The 12,709-nt window shown below is 40.4% G+C and overlaps 1 protein-coding gene across 3 annotated transcripts in view; it reads right to left on the bottom strand.

Moving 5' to 3' along the window:
• The window catches only part of CNOT7 (CCR4-NOT transcription complex subunit 7), a 31,651-nt gene extending 18,950 nt beyond the window's left edge, over positions 1-12,701 (bottom strand). Inside the window, exons 1-4 of one of the 3 annotated variants that reach the window (XM_073341934.1) lie at positions 12,677-12,701; positions 10,898-11,098; positions 10,203-10,396; positions 7,014-7,175 (exon numbers count right to left, since the gene is read on the bottom strand). In XM_073341934.1, the coding sequence (XP_073198035.1) occupies positions 7,014-7,175; positions 10,203-10,396; positions 10,898-11,014 (473 nt within the window). In that variant the 5' untranslated portion in view covers positions 11,015-11,098; positions 12,677-12,701. The other 2 variants (XM_073341932.1, XM_073341933.1) reach the window with 2 other exon arrangements.
• Positions 12,702-12,709: the final 8 nt, after the last annotated feature.

The raw sequence follows: 12,709 nt of genomic DNA, 5'->3' as shown, positions 1-12,709 counted from the left end.
GTGTGGTATTCAGAGTGGATATTCCATGTGGGTGGGCTGAAACTCAGGCTACTAAGTCTCAGGTCATGTCTACACTACAATCTTAAGTCAACCTATGTTAGGTCAATTTTCAGCCACCGCAGTAATTATTGCAATGGCTGATGTCAACACTACCCTCCTTCTATCAGTGCTGTGTACCCTCACGTGGAGCGCTTCCACCAACTGAAGAGGAGCAGTGTGGGTGGATTAGAGCCAGGGCTCTCAGCTCCATGCAGCTCCCCACCAGGAGCCCAGTTGCCTCCCGGGCTTCTCGCCTCCCCGTTCCCAGCCGGAAGCAGGGGGGCAGCCACCCAAGACTTATTGCCCCAAGCCAGAAGATTTGCACCCCGCATCCAGTCAGCTGCTCTGCTCCCAGCGGGGAGCGAGGAGCTGGGACCCTAGGAAGCACCAAGGCTCCCACTGCGGAGTGCGGAGCCTGAGTGGCAGCCTGGCTTGAAGCGGAGACCAGGCAGCAGCCCAGTTGGGGAGCCAGCTTTCTTGTCAATTTCACGGCTCAGTGGAGCCATAAAATTGACAAAGACAGCTAACAGCCCGGGTAGGGAACGTGGTGTCTACAAAGACACTGAGTCACCCTAACTATACTGACATAAGCGGAGGTGCAGTTATTATGTCGGTTTAGTAGGGCACTTACATCAGCAGAAGCAAAGCTGTAGTGTACACACTGACCTAGTTAGGTGAACATAAGCTGCTTTATGTCAACCTAACTCTTAGCATAGACCAAGCTTCAGTCTTAGCTGAGGAGGCAATTTAAAGAAAAATGGTTCTGTGGCTAGAAAATTATTAGAAGCTGCTCATATAATTTTTTTCAAACTGCATGATTATCTATAAACACTGATATCTAAAACATTATCCACTCAATTTTAAAAATATTTTCCCAAATTGGAAAAAACATTGATTTTCATTACTACTTGTGCACATGTTGCACAAAAAGAAGAGAAAGCACTATCTGCTGGATCAGGAGGAGTCTTAAGACCTTTCTTCCCAGCTCTGAACTTCAGTTTTCCCATCTATAAAATGGGGTTAGCACTATTTCTCTAAAACAAGAGCTGCATGTACTTAGGTATCATGAATATTTTACCTGATCATTACGGAAAATTTCTATTATGCAACAATGCATTCTATTGGCATCTGAACAGGCACAAGAAATTCTAAACTGACTCTCAAGAATATCCTTTACTTTCTAATTTGTCATCCACAGTTTCAATCTGTTTAAAACTTGAATATAGCAGTGAGCAAGTTTGCATAGACTACCGTCAAACAGCACACAAATGAAATACAAGTCAAATATAGCTAGTCAACAAACCACAGCCTACTGAACCCCCACAATTCTATAATCATAGTGCATCCAGTGTGATAGATACAGATTTCAGAACTTTCGCAACTTGCAGCTACTTGGAACTCAACAGCTATTGGCTGTTCTGGCACCACAGTGGCCTCTAGTGGGCAAAAGGCAGAACTGCAGCACTTCTGGGGCAGAATGTATTTTCTGTGGGGGAAAAAATTTGCACGCGCGTGCAGTGGAACAGAATTCCCCCAGGAGTAGAAATGCATCACAGCACCCGGCCCGCAGAGCCAGGTTAGGACAGAGTAGGAGACATGGTGCTGCTGGGGGTTAGGTGTCACAGACTGGGGCTCAGAATGGCTAGTGGGGGACACAGATTGGGGCAGGGGCTCAGGAGCTAGTGGGGTGACAGCGTTGAGTCAGGGGCTGAATGGGAGTGGGGGTACATGGCCACATGGGGAGGAGGCTGCAAACACCCATCAGGATGGGGGGTGCAGGGACAGGGGCAGATGTGCCTGACTGAATGGGAGAGGCTTGGGATCAGCTGGGGTCTGCATGGGGTAGGCTCTCCAACTCCCTAACAATCCTGTCCCTCACCCCAAAAATCTGTTCTGTACTTCTCCCACACACACCCAGCAACCCTCCAGGTTCACTCCAGGCTCCTTCCCTCTCCCTCAGTTCCTCCATTACCCCTGACACTCCCAAGTCTTTGCACTGCTTCTGACGAGAGCAGGAAATACAGTTCTGTATTGTAAATTAAATGCGCTACTCAAAAGTTCTGTATTAATATGCCTAGTAAGGAATCTATTTGTCCAAAAAAAAAAATTACCAGATTTTTTTTAAATCTGTATTGTTACTGACATACTTGCTGACAGATATTTTGAAATAAATTACCAAAATAATTGAAACTGGCATGATTATATTGTGTTCTTTTGACAAACAACATATGCAGAATATTGTAGAATTTTAAAATATCATGAGCAGAATTTTTAATTTTTTGGTGCAGAATTTCCCCAGGAGTAACTTACATTCAGGAGTGAACCAGTTCTTACCACGGACACTCAATCTAGCAGGCATCTTAAGATGAAAAATCTTCTTATCCCCCTCTGGCCACTGGGAAAAAAAAGAATTCTCTCTATTCACACCCCCTACCACTCTATCAGGGTGGATAAAAATCAATGATTTTTTTGAAAAAATGCTTTTTGAGGAAAAAAACCTATCTAAAGATAGTTTTAATTAAGACACATTATAGCTCAAAGATATCTCACCATGGAATAGGGATTATAAATTCTAATTCTGTAGTGTGAGACAATATATTCATGTAATGTTTAAAAAAAGTTTGTAAGCAAGTTCCAATAGTTCATGGATTAGGGACCCAATCTTATGGGGTCCCAGAGGCTTCTGTATAGATTATTTAAGTTAATCTTTCTATCTACCCAATGGGGCTCAGTCTAGAAGATACTATCAGAGATGCTTAGTTTTGCAGTTCTCGAACTGTGGATTTGTGTTGCTAGAGATAACATGCTTGTTAACAGGAAAAAGGTTTTTAAATAAATAATATATAGAGGCGAGAAACAACAGAGCTCATCCCTATTGTCCCTCTGCAAATCTGTGTACAGTGTCAATCCTTTACCTCTCTCTAAAAGTACAAAGTTTCAAAAAGTTTAATGAATAGAAGATTGTTGGGGGCAGAATAGATCTGGACAAGGAGAAGAAGTCTGGACATAAATGTGAGAAGGGAGGGACAGCAGTAGAAAGAAAGGTGAAACTGTTTGAGCAGCATATTCCAGAAGTCTTGAGGTCTTTCTGAGTGTAGCCTTCATTGATCTGAGATCTACCATACCATTCTCTCACTAGAAGGGAAAACCTATAATGCCAGCAGGCAGTAAAAGAGACCTAGTTTGGGAATATTTTAATGAAGTTCCTCTACCTGTGGGTAAGACAGGCATGTGTGCAAAATGCAAACAGTGCAACAAAGAAATGCAAGGCCTGGATGCCCAAATTAAACAACATCATGAGAAGTGTTCTTTCTCAGGAGGATGCTGCGTTGAAGATGATGAAAGGAACACGTCTGATCATGCAGGATCTTCAGGTTGGTAAACATTTTTTATTTCATACTTCTTTCTTAAGGACTGCCTGTCTTCCTTCTGGACTATTCTTGAATTCTCATGTTTGAGCAAAAAATATAGTTGTTCCTCTATGGTACTATCATTTTAGATGCAGTTGTGGTAAAAAAATAAATAGGCAGATCTTCCTTTTACAATTTCACCTTTAAAGTAGTACTGAGTGTTAGTGAATGCAATGAGTAATACTAAATGAGCAGTATGTTAATAATAGAATAACTGCACTGACATTTTGTTTAGGAGAATCCATCCTCAACATACAGGATTCTGAAGAATATCCACCTTCAAGATCACCATCATTTTCTACAGTTTCGGAGTTATCTGCCAATTATAGTGTTTCAGTCACATCATGTATGTCACATAGCCACAATATATCACCTGTAGCAAAAATAAAAAAAAACCTCCATCCAAAAACAACCATAGGTAAGTTTGTGATAAGAACCAGCAGATTACAAAAAAGGTAACTGATGAAAAAATTGCCCCGTTTGCTTATGCAACAAACTCTTCTTTCCGCGTGATTGAAAACCCACAATTCATTAACATGGTTCAGACATTAAGACCAGGATACAGTCCACCCAACAGAGCAGATGTCGCAGGCAAATTGCTGCATAAAGTGTATGAAAGAGAAATTGAGCAGCGTGCAAAAGGTCTAGAGGATGAAATTGTTAACCTGAGTCTTGATAGGTAGAGCAATGTCCACAATGATCCTGTTGTATGTGCTTGTGTGACAACAGAAGAAGAGAAGGTCTTCCTTACAGAAACAATTGATACATCAGGAAATGCATGCACAGCAGAACACTTAGAAGAAGTAGCAGTAAAAGCTAAAACAAACTGGAAAAAAATTCAAATGTCTAGTACACAGCTTGGTCACAGACAATGCTGCAAATGTATCCAAGAAATTATTTACAAGAGTGAAGAGAGTCCTAAGCTAATAACATACAGTTACAGTGCTCATTTAATGCACCTCCTAACCAAAGACTTCAGTGTTCCAAAAATAAAGGCTAATGTTGTTAAAATTGCAAAATACTTCTGTAACAACCACTTTGCAGCAGCTGCTGCGAAAAAAGCGTGAGGAAACAAGCTAACCCTCCCACAAGATGTGTGATGGAACTCAGTAGCGGACTGGTTCGATCAAGAACTGGCCTAATCTGATGACAGTGTGTGAACAAAATAGTGAAAAAACAGATGGCACTGTCACAGCCAAAGTTCTCAACTTTGGGCTTAAGAGAAATGTTGAACACATGCCGAGTGCCCTGAAGCCTATTTCTGTAGCCTTGAACAAAATGCAGGGAAATAGTTGACTCTGTTGAAATGTGGAAGGAAATGAGTGAGATCTTAAAAAGAGAAATATGCAATGACAGAGTTAAATTACAAGCATTAACAAAACAAATGGGACAAGCACTATCTCCAGCTCATTTTCTTGCAAATATTCTCAATACTCGGTACTAGGGTCAAACCTTAACTGCTGAAGAAGAGGAGTTGGCTACGACATGGACATCCAGCAATCATCCCTCCATAATGCCAACTACAATAAACTTCAGAGCTAAGGGTGAACCATTCAAGAAATATGTTTGCTGATGATGTTTTAAAAAAATTTCACATCAGTGAACTAGTGGAAGTCACTTAAGCACTTGGATTCAGAGACTGTTGAAGTGATAATCTCACTTTTAAACAGCAGTAGCTTCTTCTGCCAGTGTAGAAAGAATATTTTCTTCCTTTGGACGAATTCATTCCAAATTGAGAAATCATTTGGAACCTGAAAAAGCCGGAAAGCTTGTTTTTCTTTTCCAGATGATGAACAAACAGGAAAATGAAGGTGAAGATGACTGAGTTAGCTGCAGAAGCCAATATTTTATGTTTCTCATATTGACTTGGCTGACAGAGTCGATTTAATTTTTGTTTTGTTTTTTAAATACTTCCTTTAAACTATTTTAGTAAAAACAATTTTAACAAAAGCAAACCTGATTTTAAAAACCTTGAATGTTTAACTAAATTCAAAAATTCATATCCTTGTTTTGTTAAAATATTATGTTTGCTGTTGAAGAAAAAAAATCCAGAATACATTAACGTTGTTGTTTTAGTTAAATAAAACAATTTAAATGTCTGTTTGGTGATGTTCTGGCAAGAAAATCCTCCAAATATTAATGATTAACCTGTTGAATTGGAGATAGTTCACCTCCCAATGACTTCATAAATATCTGCTTCAATTACCTTTGGTAAATGAAATAACCAAACAATCATTCATTTTCTGATATAGCTGTAAAACTAATCAGAAAATTTTTTTAAAATAAATCACTTTAAAAATGTATAGCGTGTACCTTCTAAAAATGAAGCCTACATCTATCTCGGAGTTGGGAAGAATATGGATTAAGGTTATAACAATCAACAAGAATGCACTTTTATGTAGAAATCCACGATTAAATCAAGTCTTCCTCACTAGTGATTTAAATCAAATCCACCCTGCTATATATTCACTTCCACCTCATTATAGAAGAATGGAATTTGAAACCTGATTACAGTCACTTCCGAACTAAAGAAACCAAACAAAACAAAACTCAGTCACGGATCTCTTCATTTATATGCACTGTGTGTACACACACACACACACACACACAGACACACACCCCTCCCTTTCATCTTGTTGAGAAATAATGTCTCTTCAATAAGCTAAGCACACCAAGTAGTAAGAACTTTCTTCCACAAGACAGCCCAAAGCATGTGTGCAGAAAGAAGTGTTTCACGTAAAACTTTCATAACACTAAGCATGGTAAAATGGGAGGAGCACTCTTCAAACATCACTTTTCCTGGGCACACAATCCTCAGTCTTCCCCTTTTTTGGCTCAGCTAAAAACATCCCAAAAAAGGCTGATTGCTGCAACTGAGTTAATAACTGTCATCCTAAATAACATATGTCCAAAATAATAATTCACAAGGAATTAGTTCTTTTAGAGAGGCCACATGCTCTCAGCCAAGAACATAAAGGTGTCTACTTTAAAAAAAAAAAAGTGTTTAAGTAGTTGAGAGTGTCCTACATAAGAACAAGATACGTTTTTCAAAGTCATCTGAAAGTTTTGTTTTTTGTGCATTTAATATGACATGTTCATGTTTTTCCTGCCAGCATTATTAAAGTCTTCAGGGCTGTACTGAGGTGTCCATCCCCCCCAAACAATGTTAAGCAACTATTTTCAGTTTTCCAATTACTTGACTAGCTAGCATACACAAGGAGAGTTATGTATTTGTTTTCTCCCTTGACCTGGGAAACTGTCAAAGCAAAACAAATAGAAAGATACAGTGCTCCCTTTCTATAAGGCTGCTCCTGAAAACCAATGTTTTTGTATCTTGTTACAAGACACAGGTCATTAGTTTCTAAATGAACTACTGTGAAGTTGGAAGCCCAGATCCTAAGAATAACATTAACAAAGCATTTTAAATTATTTCACTATACCCTGAACTAATTCAGCACTAGATGTACAGCTTAAAATGCACAGGCCAATCATTTTTAAGTCTGGCATCAGAATAGATGATTAAGAAATGGCCAACTCAAATATTACTGTAGGTGCAGTATTTACCTATGAAAGGAAAGCCATTTGACTCCTTCACACAGCACTACTCCCGATGTCATAAGAAGTTCTGCAAAATACTGAGTCTCAATTCCTTCTTCCTCATGCTTTTTAAACTGGATACCAGATGTTGTTAGTAGTTCTATGGAGTCCTGGGCATACATGTCCTCCCTAGGATGAGAGATATAAGTAACACAACATTCAGATCCACACAAAGACCACAACCTCAATATCAAGTTTATAATTAAAAGCCAGCACAGAATGCTGTGTATACTTGGAACCTTTTGCCCATTGTTTCAACAGGCAACGTTAAAATAGATTTAACAATTTAGACTCCATTTTGTAAGTATTCACAGTTAAATATATACATATCTGAAAACCATGCACTTAGAGTTGATTGTTTTATAATCACCAATTTTTTACACAGTATTGACTAAGCAGTTTTAACATTATCCTCAATCCCATTAGAAGATAAAATTCAGGAATGTTTAAAGAAAATAGCAAAGAAATTGAACCAAACTCTCTAGGGATCGACATAGGACTATTTTCTTATATTAATCATAGATATTTGGCAGAAGACTGGTTGTTCAGACAAGATTATAAACTCTTCCTTCTCATAACCAAACTACTTTCCCTAATGTCTGGGGCCCTACCAAATTCACGGCCAGGAAAAACACATCATGGACTGTGAAATCTGGTCTCCCCCCATGAAAACTGATCTTTTGTGCGCTTTTACCCTATACTATACAGATTTCACAGAGGAGACCAGCGTTTCTCAAATTGGAGGTCCTGACCAAAAAGCGAGTTGCAGGGAGGTCACAAGGTTATTTGGGGGTGCAGGGTCCAGTGTTGCCACCCTTACTTCTGCACGGTCTTCAGATCTGGGTGGCTGGAGAGCAGTGGCTGTTAGCCGGGCACCCAGCTCTGAAGGCAGTGCCCCTCCAGCAGCAGCGCAGAAGTAAGGTGGCCAAACCATACCACACCACCCTTACTTCAGCGCTGCTGCTGCTGGCTCTGCCTTCAGAGCTGGGCTCCCGGCCAGCAGCCACTGCTCTCCACCTGCCCAGCTCTGAAGGCAGAGCCGCCGCCTGCAGCAGCACAGAAGTAAGAGTGGCATGGTATGGTTTGGCCACCTTACTTCTGCGCTGCTGCTGGAGGGGCACTGCCTTCAGAGCTGGGTGCCCAGCTAACAGCCGCTGCTCTCCAGCCGCCCAGATCTGAAGGCAGTGCAGAAGTAAGCGTGGGGGGAGTAGCAGTACCGCAACGCGCTCCTGCCCCAATAACCTTGCGACCCCCCCACAAGTCCTTTATGGGTCAAGACCCCTACAATTACAACACTCTGAAATTTCAGATTTAAATAGCTGAAATCATGAAATTTACTATTTTTTAAATCCTATGACTGTGAAATTGATCAGAATGGACTGTGAACATGGTTGGGCCCTACTAACGTAGTAAGAATGGATTTCAACCAAGATATATTATTCACTCCAATACTTTAATCAAGGAAATTAAAAGTTGAGATACACCCTAAATATTTAGGAAATTTATTTTCCCTTGCAAAAATTTCAGTGACGCTATTACTAGACACAAAACAAGTAAGAAAGAGACAAGCTGAGCATATTGATTTTGAGAAACTGGAAGGGCTAGGGAGGGAAGATTACTCAGGGAAAATTCCTTCCCTGCTTCTCCCAGGTCTGAAGTTATAAATCTTGACTTTTTTCTCTCCTCCTATTGATCAGTGTAATAATGAGATTAAAAAAACCTAAACAACTTCTAGTTTGCTGGATATATATTCACTAATGATGCATAGTAAGAAGAGGGAATACTATTGCCAATACTATGTATTTCAGAGGGTACCCATAAAAAAAACTTTATACATTTAGGTAGGTCCTGTACAACACTTATCATTGTGGTAAATGAGACCCATACAGATCTTTATATATTTAATATTCCACTGCTGTACAAGTCCACCAAACAAAGACTACCAGCACAGGAGACTGGGAGAGAAGCAAATCCTTAACTGTAGCTAAAACCAACCAACAACATTCTTTTAGTTATTAACTTCTGGGGCCTAATGAAGCCAACCGGGTTCCCTATTCAGGTAACCAACCACATTTTGGTCTCTAAACAAACATGAGTATAGCTTTGTTCTTTTACTGGCTTGTCCTTCGAAGACTTACTCATGTAAGTCAACATTCTAGCAACTGCTGATGTCAAGTTTGGAATCTCCCCCAATTGTCTCTTAATTTCTCATTCCTCTTCTGCTATTTCTCTAATTATTATTTCACTCTGTAAATTGCTTTGATACATTACGAATGAATGACACTATATAAGAATGGGCCGCTCCAAATCAGATCTTATAAACATTAGATGTCATTGCCTATGCTGTACTTGTGTAGAAGACGACTTTGGTGTCCTATGTTCAGTTAAAAAAATCCTAATCCATTACTTACACAAGTGCATGTCAAAAAAAATCTAATTTTAATGAGCAGGAAGTGAATGTAATATTCAGGATTAAATTTTATTCATAAAATCCAGAAATTTCCTTCTGAACTGTAAAAAGCTTACTTGTTTTCTTTCGACTAACCAAGTTTGGGCTGAAAGTTCAAGATCTTGTTCTACATCCTACACAACTTCTGTTGGCAACAAAAATGAAGTTCTCTCTCCTAACACTCTTTTTTTAAAAAAAAATCCTTGTCTGGTTTCTCTCAACTTAATGGTTTTGCGATATCATGCTACATACTAAGAAAGATTCCTTTTACAGTATATTTCACATTATTAGCACCATCAGAAATTAGACAATCTAGAAGCAAAGAATTTAGGCAGAACTACTTTAGTTGAAGGCTAAAAATGCATATGAAAGAAATACAGGATAAATCTTCAAGGGGCTGAGTGCCTTCAACTCCCAGCTCAGCCCCTCACATGACTGACCCTTAAGTTACACAGATGATAGAGCAGAATATATAAAAGGAAAATACAGGAATGTGGGACTAAAACCAAGAAAGCAGAAGTCCATTTGCCTGAATGGCCTTTTCTTGTCTCTAAAGTGTCTTATACTCGAAGTAGAAAGGACCATAACATCAGTCCTTTGAGATTTTAAATAAATACTGTGCAAGTAATAATAACAACAACATGCTTGGGTGTAAAAAAAAACAAACAAAAAAAACCCAACAGTAATAAGATTTTATCACCACTTACGTTAAATTAAATTTAAAATTAAATTGCCAAGTTGAAGTTCCTGGAGGGTATTCTCCTTGCTCATTCATAAATGTCAGTCCTAGCTGAATTATCTTTAGCAAGTCTACATTACAGCGCAGCAGTTGGTACTGATAGTCCGCATTGCTTCTGAATTCTCCAATAGGCCTTGCAACTACACCTGGAAACTCTGTGTCCTGTAAAAAATAAGTTTACAGCTTCAACAAAAGAGATACAACTTATCTGCAGCCCACCCACTCCAAATATAAATATTTAAACAGCATTTTTCCAAACACTTAACATTATAACTCTCACTGAAAATATGGTATATGGCTGTATTATTTACAAAAAAAAAAAAAAAAAGGGATGAACATTACTATCACCACAATAGACTACCTGGAGCGATAATTCAGACTTTCCATGGTCTTCAATGGATTCTGGATCCAGCCATTTAAAAAGACTAATTTCTTGTCACTGAGAAAACTTGTATACAGTGTTGTCGTAACAATAGTGGTCCCAGAATATTAGAGAGACAAGGTAGGTGAGGTAATATCCTTTATTGGACTAACTTCTACTGGTGCGTGAGACAAGCTTTCGAGCTTACTCAGCTGTGTGTCTCTATAAGATATTACCTCACCCAGTGAGAAAACATGACAAGACCACGTAGTACACTAAATAGGGATCTGTCATAGACATACCATGGCAACATAATTATACTTCCGTATAACTTGACGAATTTTCTTCATTTCTTCATCCAGGTTACAAGCCCAAACTTCACAAATTCTTTGGCTATGATCTACTGTAGCTGCTGGCATAGTGGGGGGGGATTTAGATACCAGGCATCAAAGAGTTATACTTGATTGAGGGTCAGTTTCATAAAATAGATTTTATTTGTTTACCTAAAAGACAAGAACATAAATACAAATTTTGATTCCCAATGATTTGAAAAAGAATGCTTCCTTAAATTTCAGAGCAAGATCCAACAGTTTTCCTGAAACTCAAATGAAAGAAAAAGTTAGTCACTGAAAGCTTATGAACATGGTACTATTCAATAGTTACATTAGCAATTTGGATAAAGGAGTGGATAGTAGGCTTATAAAATTTGCAGACGATACCACACTGGGAGGGGTTGCAAGCACTTTGGAGGACAGGATTAAAATTCAAAACAACCTTAACTAATTAGAGAATTGGTCTGAACTCAAGATGAAATTCAGTAAAGATAAGTATAAGGTATTTCACTTATGAAGGAAAAATCAAATGCACAAATACAAAATAGGGAATAACTGGCTAGGCAGAAGTACTGCTGAAAAGAATCTGGGAGAGTAGTGGATCACAAACTGAGTGATATGAGTCAACAATGTGACCCAGTTGCTAAAAAAGCTAGCATCATTCTGGAGTGTATTAACAAGTGCACTGTACATAAGAAATGGGAGCTAATGTCCCACTCTGCTTGGTGCTGGTGAGGGCTCAGCTGAGTCCTGTGTACAATTCTGGGAGCCACACTTTAGGAAAGATGTGGACAAGTAAAAAAGAGTCCAGAGAATAGCAACAAATGTGATAAAAGAATTAGAAAAACCTGACTCATGAGGAAAGGTTTTAAAAAACCTGGACCTATTTAATCTTGAGAAAAGAAGACTGATGGGGTACCTGATAACAGTCTTCAAATATGTTAAGGGCTGTTATAAACAGGACGTCTACTGATGACAGAACAAAAAGTAATGGGCTTAATCTGCAGCAAGAAACATGTTGGTAAGATATTAGGAAATACTTTCTAACTATAATGGTAGTTGACCTGTGGTCCAGCCTTTCAAGGAAGGTTGCATAAGCCTCATCATTGGAGGTTTTAAAGAACAGTTTGGACTGTCAGGGATGGTCTAGCTTACTTGGTGCTGCCTCAGCGCTGGGGGCTGGACTAGATCTCGAGAGAGACCTTTCAGCCCTACAGCTCAGTGCGTCTAAAAAATGGCATCCTACTGAAAGACAGGCAGAAGTTTCATAAAAACAGACAGAAGTTTCATAACCCCCACTGTCCGTGATCCACCCTCCCCAAGGGCAGCTACCTTCAGCCCACACGGAGCACGGCGCGGGTCAGGGGCTGCAGCGCCCGGTGCCGCGGGACCCAAACCGCAAGCAGAGGCCGCTCCGCCCATGGGAACTGAAAACCGAGAGCGGCGCGCGCCCCACGGGGACCGGAGGAGCCCCCAGGCCGCACCCCTCAGCCCAGCTCCACCGCCTAAAAACCTCCCGCCCGAATCCCCACGGCCCACCACGCCCGGAAGCCAGGCCCCTCCCGCTCTCACCTACTCCGGGCTCACACGGGCTGGGCGGAGCCGGGCCTGGGGTGGGGGTGGGTCTGCCTGGGACCCGGCAGCGGCGGCGGAGGCGGCCCCAGAATAGCGAGTCGCACCGAGAAGCGCAGAACCTGCCGCCCCCACCGCACAAAGCCATTACATCATCTCCGCGCGCCGCGCCCTGACCTTTCAATTCTGACCCCTGACCCCGGGCGGGCT

Source organism: Lepidochelys kempii, chromosome 4 (genome assembly GCF_965140285.1).
Source record: "Lepidochelys kempii isolate rLepKem1 chromosome 4, rLepKem1.hap1, whole genome shotgun sequence".
Taxonomy (NCBI): domain Eukaryota; kingdom Metazoa; phylum Chordata; order Testudines; family Cheloniidae; genus Lepidochelys; species Lepidochelys kempii.
Note: the sequence above shows the minus strand (reverse complement) of the source record. Positions and strands in the feature narration are given on the sequence as shown.